The sequence below is a fragment of the Monodelphis domestica genome, chromosome X, assembly GCF_027887165.1.
Source record: "Monodelphis domestica isolate mMonDom1 chromosome X, mMonDom1.pri, whole genome shotgun sequence".
Lineage (NCBI taxonomy): Eukaryota > Metazoa > Chordata > Mammalia > Didelphimorphia > Didelphidae > Monodelphis > Monodelphis domestica.
In genome coordinates, this window is record NC_077235.1 from 46,996,436 (window position 1) to 47,013,035 (window position 16,600).

At 44.7% G+C, this 16,600-nt stretch overlaps 1 protein-coding gene across 8 annotated transcripts in view; it reads left to right on the top strand.

Annotated features, from left to right (window-relative positions):
• ARHGEF6 (Rac/Cdc42 guanine nucleotide exchange factor 6) overlaps positions 1 to 16,600 on the top strand; it is a 151,401-nt gene that overhangs the window by 91,623 nt on the left and 43,178 nt on the right. For all 8 annotated transcript variants that reach the window (XM_056808869.1, XM_056808872.1, XM_056808870.1 and 5 more), the window contains one exon: positions 9,945 to 10,039. In XM_056808869.1, coding sequence (XP_056664847.1) covers positions 9,945 to 10,039 — 95 coding nt within the window. The remainder of the gene's footprint in view (positions 1 to 9,944; positions 10,040 to 16,600) is intronic.

A 16,600-nucleotide genomic window follows, 5' to 3' on the forward strand; every position in this document is an offset into this window, starting at 1 on the left:
AGTAATGAAATCATTTGCTTATGTAGCCCACAAACTGGAGAGAGATTTGAGCTCAGACATTCCCTGGGCACCTTGGGCAAGGGGCTTAACTTTGCTGTGCCTCATTTTCCTTGTTTATAAAATGAGGGGGTTGGGCTCAATGGCTTCCATAATCCCTTCTAACTCTAATTGAATATCCTATGATCCTGTGCCTGAGAAGATATTTTGTGCAGTAAGGTATTCGTGTGTGTGTGTGTGTGTGTGTGTATTTGTATATTCCCTTGTCTGTATTCTATTGATACTTTCAAACTGCCCCTCCTTTGAGAGCGGGTCATTGAGAGTGTTCAGATCATTTATAAAGGAAAAAATGGCAGAATCTCTCCCTCTCAGGGTTGGCTGGGCCCTCCATGGCCATCTGTCTACTCTAGACCATACTGTAACAGAAATTCTTCCCACAAGTGGTCATCCAGCCTAGGAATGAGCAGGGGAGCACACCTGTATCCATTCTGGGGAGTTGCTCTCATTGGGTGACCAAGACTCAATGGGCCTTTCTTCACAGTTCCTACTCATTCCTCCTGTTTATACCCCTTGGGGCCAAATGGAAAAAATTAGTTGCCCCCTTCTTTCACATGCCAACCTTTTAGATACTTGAAGAGATCTGTCATGGCTCCCTGAATCTTCTCTTCTCCAGGCCCAAATGTCTCTAGTTCCTTCAACTGATCCTTCTGTGGCAAGTGAAGGGAACAGAAAGATGAACACAGATGCATGGCAGTTGAAGCAAGAGACTGAGGAGAACTATCTTTTCTAGTTCTGAAGATTTCAAAAAAGGCATCTTGGAATGTAATCATCCCACCAGCAGCCTGTTCTCAGCTGCACATACAGCAGGCCTTTATTTTAGGAATCACTTGGATTACTCTCTCCTGTATCCAGTCTTCCTTTCTTCTGTCACCCCCTCCTTCCATCCCCCAATTAAATTCGAATCAGGCCCTAAAGGATCTTTACCAATGATCTCATCACTGGATCTAGGTAGATCTGGAAGGAACCTCAGAGTCCTTCTAATCCAGCTCCATCCTTTTACAGATGGAGGAAAGTGAGGCCAGGAACAAGTAAAGTGACTTTTCCTAGGTTCCCAAAAAGTAAATGGAAGAATAGTTAGTTATTTGAGCCCATGTCCTCTACCTCCAAACTGAATACTCTTTCCACTGCACCATGTTGCCTTCACATCTCCCATCCCATCTATCTCCCACCCATTCTTCAGTTTGACCCCTCTTATTCTTAGTTGCTTTAATGAAGTCAGCCTGCTTCCTGTCTCCCTCAGCTCAGGAAATGCATTCCCAGCATTGTTAGGTTTTGTTCTCTTGGGAGGGGATGAAAGGAAACTTACAGGGGCACAGGAATTCCTCCTCATGTGACCAGAACATCTTCCCTTCCTTTCCCCTGAGGAGGAAGAGAGGGAAGACTCCTGCTAGCTCACTTCCCATGAGTACATTGACACGGCTCTGGCTCCATGTCAAAGTTTGGACACTAATGAGTGTGGTTCTCTCCCATGATCAGTTGTGGAAGCCTGAGACAGAAAAGCAAAATTGCCCTGTCCTCCCAGAAGCCAGTGCATGGCGAAATTGGCCCTGAACACCGTGTCTCCAACTGACTTTAAATGGATTGTGATTTTATCTCCTCAGACATGGCCAGATGGTATGACTCCCAGGCTGTGGTTTGGCCACCCCTGGTTAATTGATTGGAATCTAGAGCGTGGGAACGAGAGCCCAGCATCCTTCTGGGACCCGGGGCAACACAGAAGGATTCTTCCATATTGGTAGCTGCTGACCTTAGCTTACTCCCCCCGCTACATGGGAACCCCTGACTGTTTCCTGTGATATCATTCCCCTGTTGCCCCAAGAATGTTTTCTTTTTCTCTTCCCTCATGATTCCAATCACCTTCCTCTAAGCTTGGACTTTTCTTTACCCGCTGTACTTTGACGTTCTGTGCCAGGAAGATTGGAAACAAGGAAAGTGAGCCCATATGTCTTAGTTGCCAGGTTCAATTAGAGGAGGCACCATTTAAGCTGTTAGAGAGAAAACAGCAGACTTAGCACTTGAATGTGCATTCAAGTTATATTTAGCCCCACTCCAGCAATGCACCAGCCTTCCTCTCTGGGCCTTGTTTCATTAGAGCTGCTCCACCTGGCCTTGCTCTCCAGGTGACTGATAGAAGGGGAGCATTTAGCACTTCAGGGTTAGCAGAGCTAATGCTAATTTCCATGCCAGAAGGCACTGTTGTCAACAAACATTTATTGCTTTCCTAGTGTGTGCTGGGCACCAGACTCAGCACTGGGGACATCAGAAAGGAGAAGATCGTGCGAGCTGTTTGAGGGCAAAGACCTCCCGGTAGAGGAAGCAGGATAAGAGAGAACTCTAGGGCAGATGCCAGATGACCATTATGTTCATTGAGTGTTCCAGGAGTTCAGAAGAGGGAAGTTCGAATCCAGGCTTTGCCATTCATTCGTTGTGTGATCATGGGCAAGTCCTCTCAGAATCTCAGGGTTCTTGTGTAAAATGATGGGGCCAGACAAAATAACTTCTAAGGACATTCATTATACACAGAGACTGATACACGGTGGCACAATCGAATGTAATGGACTTCTCCATTAGTGGCAATGCAATGACCCAGGACAATCCTGAGGGACTTATGAGAAAGATGCTATCCATATCCAGAGGAAGAATCATGGGAGCAGAAACCCAGAAGAAAAACTTATGATTGATCACGTAGTTCAATGGGGGATATGATTAGGGTTTTGATGTTAAAATATTGCTCTACTGCAGATATGAATAACACAGAAATAGGTTTTGAACAAGGATACATGGATGACCCAGTGGAACTGCTTGTCGGATTTGGGAGGGGGGTGGGAATGGGTGGGGGGAAATCATGAATCATGTAACCATGGAAAAATATTCTAAATCAATCAATAAATCAAAAAATAACTTCTAAGGTCCTTCCAGCTTGGCATATTATGAGCCCATGATCACCTAGGCTTAGGGTGGTTTTTATGGAGGAGGCTGAGTTGAGTTGAATCTTGAAGCATAGGAAAGAAAGAAGGAAGGAAGCTAAGGTTACAATCTAATAACAATAACCAATAGTGGTTAACATTGATATTGCACATACTATGTGTAAGGCACTGTGCTAAGCATTTTACAGATATCTCATTTAATCCTTACAACAACCCTGGAAAATAGGTGCTCTTTTTATCCCTATTTTATTTTCTCCAGTTGAGGAAACGGAAGCATACAGAGATTAAGCGATTTGACCAGGGTCATACAACTAGTGTGTTTCTGAGGCTGGATTTGAACTTAAGTCTTTCTGGCTCCAGATCCAGTGCTCTATCCATTGCAGTACCAACTAACTGCCCCTATCCTGGGGGATGTAGGACTTAAATGGGCTAAAGATGAAAAAAGGTCTTTCTGGCAAGGGGAATGAAGTACACAAAAGCAGGGAGGTAGGAATACTCAGGCCAGAACTGTCACTGATTCCAGTCTGGGCCCAAAGACCCCAGAATCTTTTTCTTGAAGTCCACTTACATGATTATGTGTCCTTGGTATATCTTCCAATAAGGCCGCAGAGTGATGATTGGAAGTAGGAACTGACTGCAGAACGTAGAAGGCTGGGTTTTCCTTCAGGTTAGACCTAGTCTGTCTTGAAGGATCAAAAGATTCATCTAGTGGCTGCTTTAGAGAGAAGGCCCTTTTGTAAGAGGGGCTCTCCTTTCCTGTCCCTTCTGAGGTCTCCTTAGTTATTCTCCAGTCCAGTGCTGCCATCTTGTACATGCATAACCCTGCATCTTGCTTATGACCATTTAGTTGTAGAAATCGCCTTTGGATGGTACCTGCTTAGCTCTTCTGACCCTTTTTTGGTTACTTCCCAAAGTTCCCCGAGAAGCCACTGTTTTAAGTGGCTAGTACCAAATAAGGTCAAGAATTACTATAATGAAAGTAGTGACAACTGGGATACTGGGTGTGGGAGCCCCTCAGAATGGATATGAGAGAGAACTGGGGCTTCTTAGGCTCACTGCCCAACCTCTCCAGTTCTCTGGACTTGATTTGAACATGGCATTACAAAAACAACAAGGGTTGTGATCACCAGGCATGAGAATTGAGATTCACCTCAATTCAGCAAGCACTGGTTGAGCACTTACTGTGTACCAAACAATATACAACAAGACCCCTTTGTTTGCAGGGAGTATGTTCCAAGATCTACTGTGGATGGCTTAAATCACTGATCTAAGCAAACAATGCCAGCCCCATATAGATGTGCTCTCTCTCCTTGCTCTTACACAATAGCAGGGTGCTCTATGGCCTCCCACCCCTCTATAACCCAACAACAACCCCTAAAAAAAGTAGAAGTGGAAGCAGAAGAAACTGCCCCCCTCCCACTGCAGGGTAGACTACTGCCACAGGTGTGCACTTCCAATGCTTTGTGGGAGAACCTTCATGTGCTTGACCACAAGTAACTGAAACTTCGGATAACTGAAAGCATGGATAGTGAAACCGAGGACAAAGGGGCCCTACTCTACTTGGTACAGGGATTTCAGAGACCAAAGCAAAACAGGCCCTGTTGTTCTCAGGGAGCTTATATTTTACTGGGGGAGAGTTAGCAGAAGTAATTTCAAGAGAGAGAGTGTGCTAAGAACCAGGCTTAGGGGTCAGGCAGGTCTCCTTTTGCAGGTGGCACCTGAGATATCATTTGAGGGAGGCTTGCAATTCCAAGAGTTGGAAGTGAGGCAGAAGGGCATCCTTCAGGATGACAAGATCTGACAAATTGTGCAACGTAACCAAATCACAATTACTCCAAGTATACCAGCCAGTTTGTTGGGCACTTCTGCTCCCTCCCCTTTGTTCTGAAGTCCCTCTTGCTTCCCAGCTTTGGGGCATTTTGCTGTTTGTCAAGAACTCAGAAGTGATGGATGAACATTAGGCTGTTTTTATTCTTTCTGGATCTCAGTTAGGCATTTTCAACAGATTATGCCAGATGGAGAGATCACAATTAGAGTTGGAGGGACCTGGTGTCATCTGGTTCATCCTTGTTTGACAGAGAAGAAAATGAAAATCCCAGGCAAGGGAGTATTGGCCCTGCTTTTCTCCTCCCTCTCTAGAATACTCCTAATGGATGATGGATTTTTAAATTGTAATCAGCTGTGCTTCTTTTTGGATTATTGCCCCTATTGTTTCTCTCCCTCCACATAGCTTCTCCTCAGAATCCCTACATTCTTCCAAGGCTCTGCTTAGCTTCCCCCTTCGCTTCCTCTCTTACCTTCTTCCTTGTATTTACCTTCATATATTTTTTATTCCCTTATGGCAGTGGTGGCAAACCTTTTAGAGATGGAGTGCCAGGCCCCCCTGCACCCCAGACTGAGTGCCATGCCCGCTTCCCCCAGAGACCAAGTGCCGTGTCCCCCCACCTCACCCATTGTCAGTCCCCCCCCCTTACCCTAGACAGGGTAGAGGAGAAGCACTCCCATTGGGCTTCCGGGCAGAGGGATGGTTGAAGTGAGGAATGTCCTTAGGCACATGGAGAGGGGGAGGGGAACAGCTCCACCCTGAGTCCCTCTGGCTCTCTAGATATGAAGTCCTAGGGCAGCATGTGTGCCCACAGAGAGAGCTCTGTGTGCCACTTTTGGCACCTGTGCCATAGGTTCACCATCACTGCCTTATTGCATTCTTTTTAGATTGTATTCTGTTTACTTATCTCCTTATATGTCATAAGCCCCAAAAGACAAGGCAGTATGGTGAGGGGATAGAGAACTGGTAGGATGTGAGTTCAAGTTGTGCCTTTCACACATACAGGCTATGTGACCATGGGAAAGTTATTTAACTTCTTAGTGCCTCAGGCAGCTTTTTAAAGATGTGAAATCATAGTTACTAGTATGCTTTGGCAGAGGAAATTTCTACTCTTGGAGTTCCTTACCCCAATGAAATCACCAGTAGAGACTAAAAAAGAAAAAAAATAAGCCAATAGAATATAAGCTCTTTGATGGTAGGAATTTTTTTTTCTCCATCTTTGTATCTCCAGCCACTTCTAATAGTGTCTAGGCCATAAAAGATGCTTAGCATACACTGATCAAATTGAGTCAAATGGACAGCAGATGCTATCTACCTTTGAGCTGCTTTGTTCTGGGCTGCTTTGGTTCATTATAAACCAGGCAAGGGCCATGAAACACTGGCACTGAACTTTCTTTTGGGGAAGTAAGTGACAGTCCTCACTCTTCTGCCCCTCCAGTAGTAAATGTCAGAAGGGACCAATAGGCTTGCCTCCTCTTCTCTTTTTTGCTGACTGGTTGGGCTCTTTCTCTATAGGCTCTGGATCTCCTACATCCAAATATGACTAGAAAGGTGGGAAGTGGGGGGAGGTTGAGGGAGGAGGAAAGTTGCACTATAGCTGTATTTTTAACAGAAAGCCTAACTAGTAGCCTTGTAATTGTTTTTCTGCCTGCCATCTTCTCTGAACCAATTTGCTGCCCCAACTTTTTCTTTTTCTATTTACCCACTTTTTCTCTCCCTCTCCCTTTTCACTCTACTCACTTGCTCTGGCTTCTAGACTGTCTCATACATTGATCTGTCAGTTCTTTTGCTCATTTTCCCTGTTCACTCTTACCTATCTCCTCTGTGTCTTTCTCCCTCAGTCATGTCTCTTCACCATCTGAGTGCCAGAGGGCACAGACACTGACATCAGCTCTCACATGGCTAGATGGCCATCCATCCAGGATGTGGGAGCTGGGGGTTGTTTGGGCGAAGGGCCTAGGACCTGGAGGGCTGCAATGATGCAGACAGACGGATGGCCACATGTCATGGTGCTGCTGGGCAACACTGATTTGGCTTTCTCAAAGCATTTCATTAACGTTAATGTATCTTCTAGATGTGGCAACTAACTCAGTGTTCCTCAGTACGCCTTTGCCTTTAATTGGTCTTTCTGAGATCAATGAATTTCTTTTCTGACATCATGATTTGCAGCCTTTGTTTATGAATGGATTAATCTCTTAAAACATCAGCTGTTTCTTTTTTAAAGAGTCCAGTGTTATTTGTCTTTAAACATTTTGAAGTATAGCTATTTGTGCACAAAAACTCTAGGAGTTCATATTCCTACCCTGACTTGCTTGGAATATGACTGGCATCTTCTCCTCTGGAATCTAGGTATATCCCTAATTATTTCACAAAAATTCAATATTAACTGGTGAGAGAATAGCTTGATACAGTAGAAAATGCATTGGCTCAGGAGTTGGGTTCAAATCCTGTCTCTGGTGCTTATTGCTTATATAGCCACTTACCCCTTGGGCCTCTTATGTAAAATGAAGGGTTTGAACTAGATGGTCAGTGTGGTCTCTTATTCTAGATCTTGGATCTTATGATTTGAAACTGAAAGGAACCTTAGAGATCGGCTAATCCAACCTCTTCATTTTACATATGAAGTAACTGAGGCCCAGAGAGGGAAAAAGACTTCAGAGTTACACAAGTTGCAAGTGGCAGAGCCACGGTTCAGATTTGGGCCCCCTGATTCCAAATTAAGGGGGCCTTCCATATGCCTGGGTAGTAGGTTACAGTGGAAAGAATGTTAGGAGGACAGGTGTGAAAAGACCTGATTTTGGATCTGCTCCTGACTAGTATGAGTTTTTTTCCAACTTAGAATCAATACTAAGTGCCATTTCTAAGACAGAAGATTGGCAAGGGCTAGGCCGTGGGGGTTAAGTGATTTGTTCAGGGTCACACATCTAAAAAGCATCTGTGGTCAGATTGAACCCAAGACCTCTTGCCTCTCTATCCACTTGACTAGTATGATCTTGAATATGTTCCCTCTCTTGTCCTCAGTTTTCCCATCTGTTAAATCTTCTAATAATAACCCCCTATGTTGCTAATTTCTGAGGGTGTTTGTCGGGATCATGCAAATTACATACATGGATAATGTTTAATAGGTTAGGAAACACTTCTACAGATTTCAAGTTTAAATATGGCCCTTTGTATGGCTAAATATGGCTAGGAATATTCCTCCGAGCCCAATATCATGTTCTTTTTGTATGCTTAGTAGAGGATAAGCTGCTAAATACATTGATCATGAGATGAGTGTTCTATATGTATCCTTCTGGCCAGTGTCCCATCATCACATGGTCATGAATCACCCTGGCCATTTGTGCTTGTCATTAGCCATACAGAGCACGAATACCTTCCACCACCTGCTCTGGTCTAAATTGATATCCTTTTAGATTTACTCATCGCCACTTTCCATTTGGGGAACTCAACTGTAAAAACAAACTCACTTTCCAGATAGTGGCAGACATGGTACAGGGTGGTGGTTCAAAAACTTTTGGATCTCAGGCCATAGAGAGCTTTTGTTTAAATAAGTTATAGTGACCAATATTTACTACTGGAAATGAAACATCTCAATGTTTTAGGAAAATCGTTTTGAGTTTACTGACCCACTGAAAGGGTCTTGGGGACTCCCAGGGATCTCCAGACTACCCTTTGAGAACCACTGCTATAGAAAAAAGAATATGACTAAGAGACGGGAGGCCAGTGTTTGAATGCTGGCACTGCCACTTACTAGCTGGATGACCCTGACCAAGTCACTTCCCCTCTGTGGGCTTCTGGTTTTCTGTCCATAAAGTGAGAGAGTTGGACCTGCAGCCTTACAGTTCCCTTTTCCAAGAGAGTTTGGAAACTTTTCTTACTTGCATGCTGATGGCCACATTACCCACAGACTTTGCTTTATGTCTTGGCCTGCCCAGCATGTATGTAGTAGTTGTTTGAGGGAAAAGGATGTTTCATCATTGTTTAAATGACAGCACCAGGGAAGCAGAGAACAGGGCCTAGAGGCCTAGAAGCCTAGGCTACTTTGAGCAGTCTAGAAGAGATGTTGTGGAAACCAAATTGGATTGCCCTGAGTCAGGAGCCCTGCCAAATGCCCTGCCTTCCACCTTACCACAGAGGGAGGAGGCCTTCTGGTAGGCAGTCCTGTCCCAATCAAGGCCCACGTTCCCTCATGTCCCTTCATCATCAAATGCCATGATTGCTGAGAATGAAGGTTTTTGGTCACAACAATGGAGTCAAAGAGAGCCTTGATTTTAAAGCTGGGAGAGACCTCAGACACATCAATTCCAACTCTCTCACTTTACCCATGAGGGAACTGAGGCAGCAAGAGAGGAAATAACTCACCCAGGGTCATACAGCTCATAAGTGGCAGAACTAGGATTCAAACACAGACCCCTTGACTCCAAATCTGATGCCAAGCCACCTCCAGAATAATTTAGGGAAGGTAGATGGTATTCCAAACACAAAGTCACTTTAAAGAAGGTGTTTAAATTCAGTGCCTGATTAATTGGGAGAGATCCATCATCAGGCATCTCTGTCGTTCTGCTGCTCTGGGACCTCATGTAGGCTCAACATCTCTAATTGCATTTTTATTTGGAGCAATCCAACCAGGAAATAAAGAATTTCAGAACTAGGAGGATCCTTAGGGATAATCGAGACCAGTCCCCTCATTTTGCAGAGGAGAAAACTGAGGCCCAGGGAGGGCACATGGCATGCCTAAAGCCATACATTGAGTTCATGACAGAGTTGGCAGTAATATAGCAAGTTTGCAAAGAGTGCTTGATATACATTATTTCATTTGATTTTCACAACAGTCCTGGGCAGCTGGTGCTATTATTATACCCATTTTATAAATTAGGAAACTGAGGCTGGGAAAGGGAGGTGCTTGAGGCAGGATTTGAATCCCAAGGTTTCCCAACTCCAGATCTGGTACCCTCCTTAGTCCATCATGTTCAGGAGAATCCTTCAAGACCAAGCTGAATGAGCACTTGGCTAGGAATGGGGGAAAGGGGATTGTGGTTGGGGTCTGAGTTGGACTAGATGCTCACTGAGCTTTGGAGTTTCAGGAGTCTGGGGCTCATGGTCGTACTCATCCAATTTTGTTTCTCTGAATGTAGGTTTTACAGAACATCCTGGAAACGGAACAGGACTATGCTAAAGAGCTACAGTCACTTCTTGGGACTTACTTAAGACCTCTTCAGTCCAATGACAAGTAAGATTTCCCTTGTAAAGTTCTTACCGAAGAAAACCCCCAAATGCCAACCCCTGCAGCCATTACGCCGGTGTCTTGGAGCTGGACAAATGTCCGTTCAAAGAATTCCCATCATGCTTGAGTTGCCAAGAACATGGCTAGGGCAGCAGAAATCCTACAAGATGTCGCTCCCTAAGAATTTGGCTGTAGAAGAGAAGATCTGATTTCCCTTTCTGCCAGGTGCCATGTTCATCCTGGATGTTTTTTCCATGGTGTGTCTGGCTTTACCCTCTAGAAATGAAACAGGCTCCCTGGTTATTTTACTCTGTGGTTCTCGCCAATAATCCCTGTAAGCATGTGAATTGGGCAGGACACAGATTGATTCTGACCTTTGCTCTCCAGGAAGGGCCTCTGTGCTGGGATCTGATAGTAGGAAACCCCAGCAGAGGGCTGCCCAGAGGAACTGCAAGCGGCTGACCTCAGACAGCTCCCATTCACTGGCACAATTTTCTCCTTCACCTTTGCACTGGTAAAAAGCAGTTACTTAGAAAGATGTCTGGCAGGAAACTAGCCACTCCCACCTCTTCCTTGTGGCTCTCCCAGCTTCCAGTTTCTTGGCGATATCCTGGATTCTTCCCTCTTCCTCTTCCACCATCCAGCAGCCTAATAAGTTGCCCAGTCTTTTCAGTTCCACCTTCACAGCTTCTCTCCCATCTCTTTCCTTCCTCTCTACTCACTGAGCCACTGCCCTAGGTCAGGCCCTCATTAGTTCTTGCCTGGACTACTGGAATACTTTCCTAACTGATCCCTCTGTTTCCAGAGTCTCCCTTGTCCACACAGTTGCCAAAAGAATCTTCCTAAGGCCCAGCTCTGATGGTGTCACTCCCCTGCTCAAGGAACTTCAGTGGCTCTCCATTTACCTGTGGGATAATATACACACTCCTTAGCCTGGCATTTAAGGTGTTCAACTATCTTACCTTCTACCTCCCTGTTTTTTTCCCCACCTCCTATCTCATATACTGTAGTCAAATTGGATTGTTTGCTAATCCCCAAACTTTTCCTGCCCTCTCTCATTTCTGTACCTTCACTCTGCTTGTCATGGTCCTGGGTTCCAGTCTCTTTCTGTTGACGTCTTTCCGTTGTGAAGAATCCCCATATCTGTCCTCCCCCTACTTCCCAGTAAAAGTGTTCTCTCCCTCAGCACTTTGCCTGGTCCAAGATCCCATTATCACGCCTCGTATTCTTCCTTCAATTATCTTTATTTGTCCTTGGACCTCATCCTCCATAGCAGAGAATGTAAGCTTCTGGAGGATGAGGCAGGCCTGTATCATTACCCATCTTTCGAACAGTCGGTTTTTACCATGTGCTCATTGCCTTGAATTGCACCTCAGCTATGTGAGGTGAATATCCACAAGCCCAAAGGAGCCCTCTTCAGTTTGTAGGCCTCTGGCCTTTGTAAATGTGGACTCTTTGTCCAGGCATGTGTTAATATTTACCTTGGTCAAGCTTTATCAGAGATTAAGATACTGGCAGAGTGTGGTGGAAAGCTGAGCAATGACTTGCAATCAGTCTGTATAATTGAGGCCAAAACCTTTTCCCGGCTGCTGCTGCTCCTCTCTCAGCTGAGCTCTGTGTGCCGATACAGCTTGGTCAAAGGGAACGTGATGCACACTTCCTTCTCCCTTCTTACAATGACCACTTCTTTCCCTGATGTTTGAGAGAGAGAGGGAGACTTGGGGCCCAAAGCCCTGTTAGGTTGATGTCTGCAGAAATAGGCTAGTCCTGGCTGTTGACCTGGATGATTTGGGACAAGTCCTTTCCTTGCTCTCGGTCTCAGTTTCTCTGTCTGTAAAAAGATGGGCCTGGACCTTTAAGGGCTAAGATAAAAATCTTGTTTGGTTAAGCACTGTCCCTTGCTGAAAGTCTTGACTACAAGCCATCTGTCTCCAAATGATAATAAAATGAGACGATATCTGTGAAGTGCTTTGCTGACCTTAAAGTGCTCTATAAATGATGCTAGCTCTTATTAGCAGCTATTGGCCAGCCCAGCATTCTGGGATTTTACCTCATTACCGCCTGTAGACTTCCCTCCTGCTGATAAAGAGACTTTGTTTCCAGGAAGGCTAGAGCTTCCCAGTCATCAATTTAGCCCTAGAAGGGACCTCAGAGATTATCTGGTCCAATCCTCTCATTTTATGGATGAGGAAACTGAGGCCTGAAGAGGGTAAGGTCCCAGGCCACCCCAGTAGTAAGTAGCAGGGCCAAAATTCAAACTCCCATACTCTGAGAGCAAAACCAATACTCTTCTCACTATCCCTTCCTACCCTTCTTTTACTGCACTCTGTGGCTTCATGGATGTTGAGAATTCCTGGCTGGGAAATACCCTTTTTTCATGGAGATTAGCAACTCCTCCATAGCTTACAGTCGTTTTGTCTGGACCATAGATCTACCTGGAGGCAGGTAAACTGAGGCCTTTCTGACTCCCCAGACAGACCCACAGGCCCCCAACATGCTACCTCTCACAATGTAGCCAAAGAAGAGGTGGAAATTGTGAAAGCCTGGAAAGCTCAGTGGATCCGAGATCTTGGAGATCATCGGTGTTCTCAGCAGGCAGCTGGGAAGAGGTTTTCTACCTTGATTTTCATAACAACCCCATGAGGTAGATGCATAGAATAATAATTATAATAAAAATTAATAGCTGACACTTCAATGGCATTTCCTCTGTTCCAGGCACTTTGCTGAGTGCTTTATCTTCATTAGCTCATTTCCTCCCTACAACAACCCCACAAGGTAGAGACTATAATAATTATAATAATTTAAAAAATAATGGCAAACATTTCCATAGCGTTCCTGGCTTGTCAGGCACTGGGCCGAGCACATTACTAAAATATATCATCTTGTTTTCTCCTCACAATAACCCTGGGAGGTACATGCTATTATGAACCCCATTTCACAGATGGGGAAACTGAAGCTAAATGACTTCCTCAGGGTCACACAGGTAGTGAGTGTCTGAGGCTGAATTTGAACTAGGCCCAGGGCTCTCTCCACTGCAGTGCCACCTTGCTGCCCTGTGACCGATAGACAAGAGGGATACATGGACACCACCTAAGTCCTAAGACAATAGAGGAAGTGTGACTGTGAAATGATTGAGGCTGAGTGAGGAGGAAAAGACAGAAGTTAGAGAAAATGGGAGGCCCAAGGGCAGCCTGGCTTGTGCCTGAAGAGAATTCCAAGTGAACCAGTCATCCAAGGAATTGCTTCTCCTGTGTCCAAGTCATTTTTCTGGATGGGCATTGAAGGGATTTGCCGAAATCAGGCCACTGACAGTGTAATGTGCCTGGAGGGTTCAAAGAAGAGGGCCAAGCTTCCATTCCCATGTGGAAGGCATCAGAAGGTGTGAAGATTGCCTTTTTAATACCTGGAGGTCCCAGAGACCATGGGAAGCTCTCAGATGTCTCAGTAACACCCGAGTCTTCCCCCTCTCTTTTCTTTCTGGAAGAATTATGCTTCTCCAGATATATTTTCTTTATTTCTTTTTTTAGCATTTACTTTCTGTTTTAGTAACAACTCTAAGACAGAAGGGCAAGGGCTAGGTAAATGGGATTAAGTGACCTATCCAGAGTCACACAGCTAGGGAGTGTCTGAGGTCAGATTAGAACCCAGGTCCTCCCAACTCCAGGCATGGTATTCTACCAGACCTGATGTTCTATCCACTCTCCATATAGCTACCCCCTAGATATATTTTCTCGTGTGTTTGTGTACTGAAAATCCTAGACTCTCAGAAGTAGAGGGGACCTGAGAGATTATCTGGTTCACCCTCTACCTGAAGCCTAAGTCTTCTCTCTGGCATCCCCGACAAAGACTCATCTAGCCTTTGCTTAAAGACCTCCCAGGAGGGGAGCCATTGCCACTCAAGATAGCACAGCCTACTCTAGGAGAGCTCCAACAGACAGAGGGAGCCTTTTCTTATATCAAGCCTTAATCTGTCCACTTTGGATTTTCCTACCCCCCCCCTCCCCACTGCTGCTAGGGCTGCCCTCTATGTCATTCTTCTTCCCTAGAGGCCTTCCAACATGTGAATGTGGGTATTGTGCCACCAGTAAGGGACTAAATAGCCTCACTTCCCTCAATCATCATCTCTAGTCTGGGTACCAGGCCCTCTTGTAATCTTGTGAGCCTGTTCGTGCCTTTCCTCAATTGTGATGGTCAAAATGGAAGATGGTCTTCCCAATGTTGTCTGACTAGGGTGGAGATTGGTGAGACTGTCACCTCTTTTCTCCTCAATATGGGTCTGTCAGTACACTTTAAGGCCGCAATGACTTTTCTGACTGCCATAGGATTCTTTGTATTCAGCTTGAACTTAAAGACCACTAAGCCCTCCAGATCTTTTTCACTCTGTTGTCTAGTCCTACCTTCCTTATGCTATATTTGTAGAGTTGATTTTTTAAACCTAAGTGTAGGACTTGATGGTGGCATAGTGGTCAGAGTGTTGGGTCTAGAGTCGAGAAATCTCATCTTCTGAGTTCAAATATAGCCTTAGACATTTACTAGCTGGGTGACCCCGAGCAAGTCACTTAATCCTATTTGTCTCAGCTCCTTATCTGCAAAAATGAACTAGAGAAGGAAATGACAAACCCTACCAATATCTCTGCCAAGAAGACCCCAAAAAGGGTCACAAAGAGTTGGACACATCTGAACAATGACTGAACAATAACAAATAGGACTTTATGTCTGTGAAAATTCAGCTTATTAGACTTGCCCATTGCTCTAGTGCCTATTGTGTTCTTTAGAATCTGTCTGTTGTCCACTGTGTTAGCTATCCTCTCAGCCAGGAGTTTGCTAGAGCCAGAGCCCCTTGTTAAATTTGCATCATTAGCTTTTGCCTTGGAATTTGACAAACTACAAATTAAGGCTTGATTTCTTGTTTTGCTTATGTTTCAATTTAGTAAAATGATAAGGAAAATGTTAATAATGTGGATTAATCTTAAATGTGTCATGGGTATATGGTTTCCTCCTGCCTCCAGAGTTTATTGTTAAACATTTACCAACAAATTCTTTTTTTAAAAGTTTAAACCCTTACCTTCCATCTTGGAGTCAATACTGTGTACTGGCTCCAAGGCAGAAGAGTGGTCAGAGCTGGGCAATGGGGGTCAAGTGACTTGCCCAGGGTCACACAGCTGGGAAGTGGCTGAGGCCAGATTTGAACCCAGGGCCTCCCATCTCTAGGCCTGGCTCTCAATCCACTGAGCTACCTAGCTTCCCCTTACCAACAAATCCTTCTCCTGGCTCTGTGTCACTGGTATACTTGATAAGTATGTCTCATATGCCCTGTTCATTACTAAAAATGTCTAATAATGTGTGGCCAAGAACAAATCTGTGGAATACTCCATTAGAGACCTCCTTCTGGGTTGACATTAACCCATTAATGGCTAGTCTGTAGGTGTGGTCAGTCAAGTGGTTCTAATATTCACCTGAACTAATTAATTGTGAAGCAAACCCACATCTCTTCACTATGTCTACACTAATACCGTTAGAGACTTTTGTCACACATCTACCTAAAAATCAGGTGGTCTTTGGCATTTCCCTTCTGATCCTATCCCCAAAGGTCCTTGGGCCAGCTTGATATAAGTTCTTTTTGATGAAGCTGTAGGCCAACTCCTGGGATTGGTGCTTTCCTTTCTAAATGTTCCTGAACTGTTCCTTTAATAATCTTTCCCAGAATTTTGTCAGGAATTAAAGTCAAGTCCACTGACCTTTAGCTTGAGGATGACACCCACTTCCCTTTTTTGGAGAACAGTGTCCATTTCCATTCTTGGGGATTAATATTCTCTATGGTTTGTCAGAGACTGCCAACAATAGCTCAGTAATCACCTGTGACAGTTCTTCTAGAGCTTGGGGAGGTAGTTCATCCTGGCCTGGTGCCTTATGTTCATTGAAGGCTGTTGTCTATTTACTTACTCTCTTCTCCTTTATCTTTGACTTGAACTTCCTCTTAACTATTTTCAGTCTTTACTTCCCAGTCTGAGGATCATTTTTGTTGACTGGAGAAAACAGAAGCTACATGAGAATTGAGTAGTTCTTCCTTCTCTCTACTCATAGCCCATTAGCACTGATTGTCCTTTCTGTCACCCTGAGTCTTCAGATGTATCAGGTCTGGTTGGAAACTGGATCTTGAGGAAAGTTCCTCCTCAAAGCTTGCTCACATCTTCTGCTTGGAGACCATTTATGGATGGGGCTCTTTGAAGGGCACTAGAGGCAAATCGTACTGACTTCTCTAGAGATGAGCTGAGTACTTTCCTTCCTGGTGCTCTTGTTCTCCCTTTGGGTTGCACTCCAAAACTTCTCTGGTTCTACTCTTGTTTTTGGTGGCTGCTCAGTTGCTGAGGAGTTAAGTGACTTATTTGTGGTCATTTAGTGTCAGGCAGAATCCGAGCCTAGCTCTTCTTTACGCTTAGGCTAGTACACCCTCCACTGTGACACACTGTCTCCCTAGGCCAGAGATCTGGAGTTGGATTTGGCTCTGGAATCTGAGGACCTGAGTTCGAATTCCAGTCTTGCCATTTACTTAAGGCAGGGCTCTTA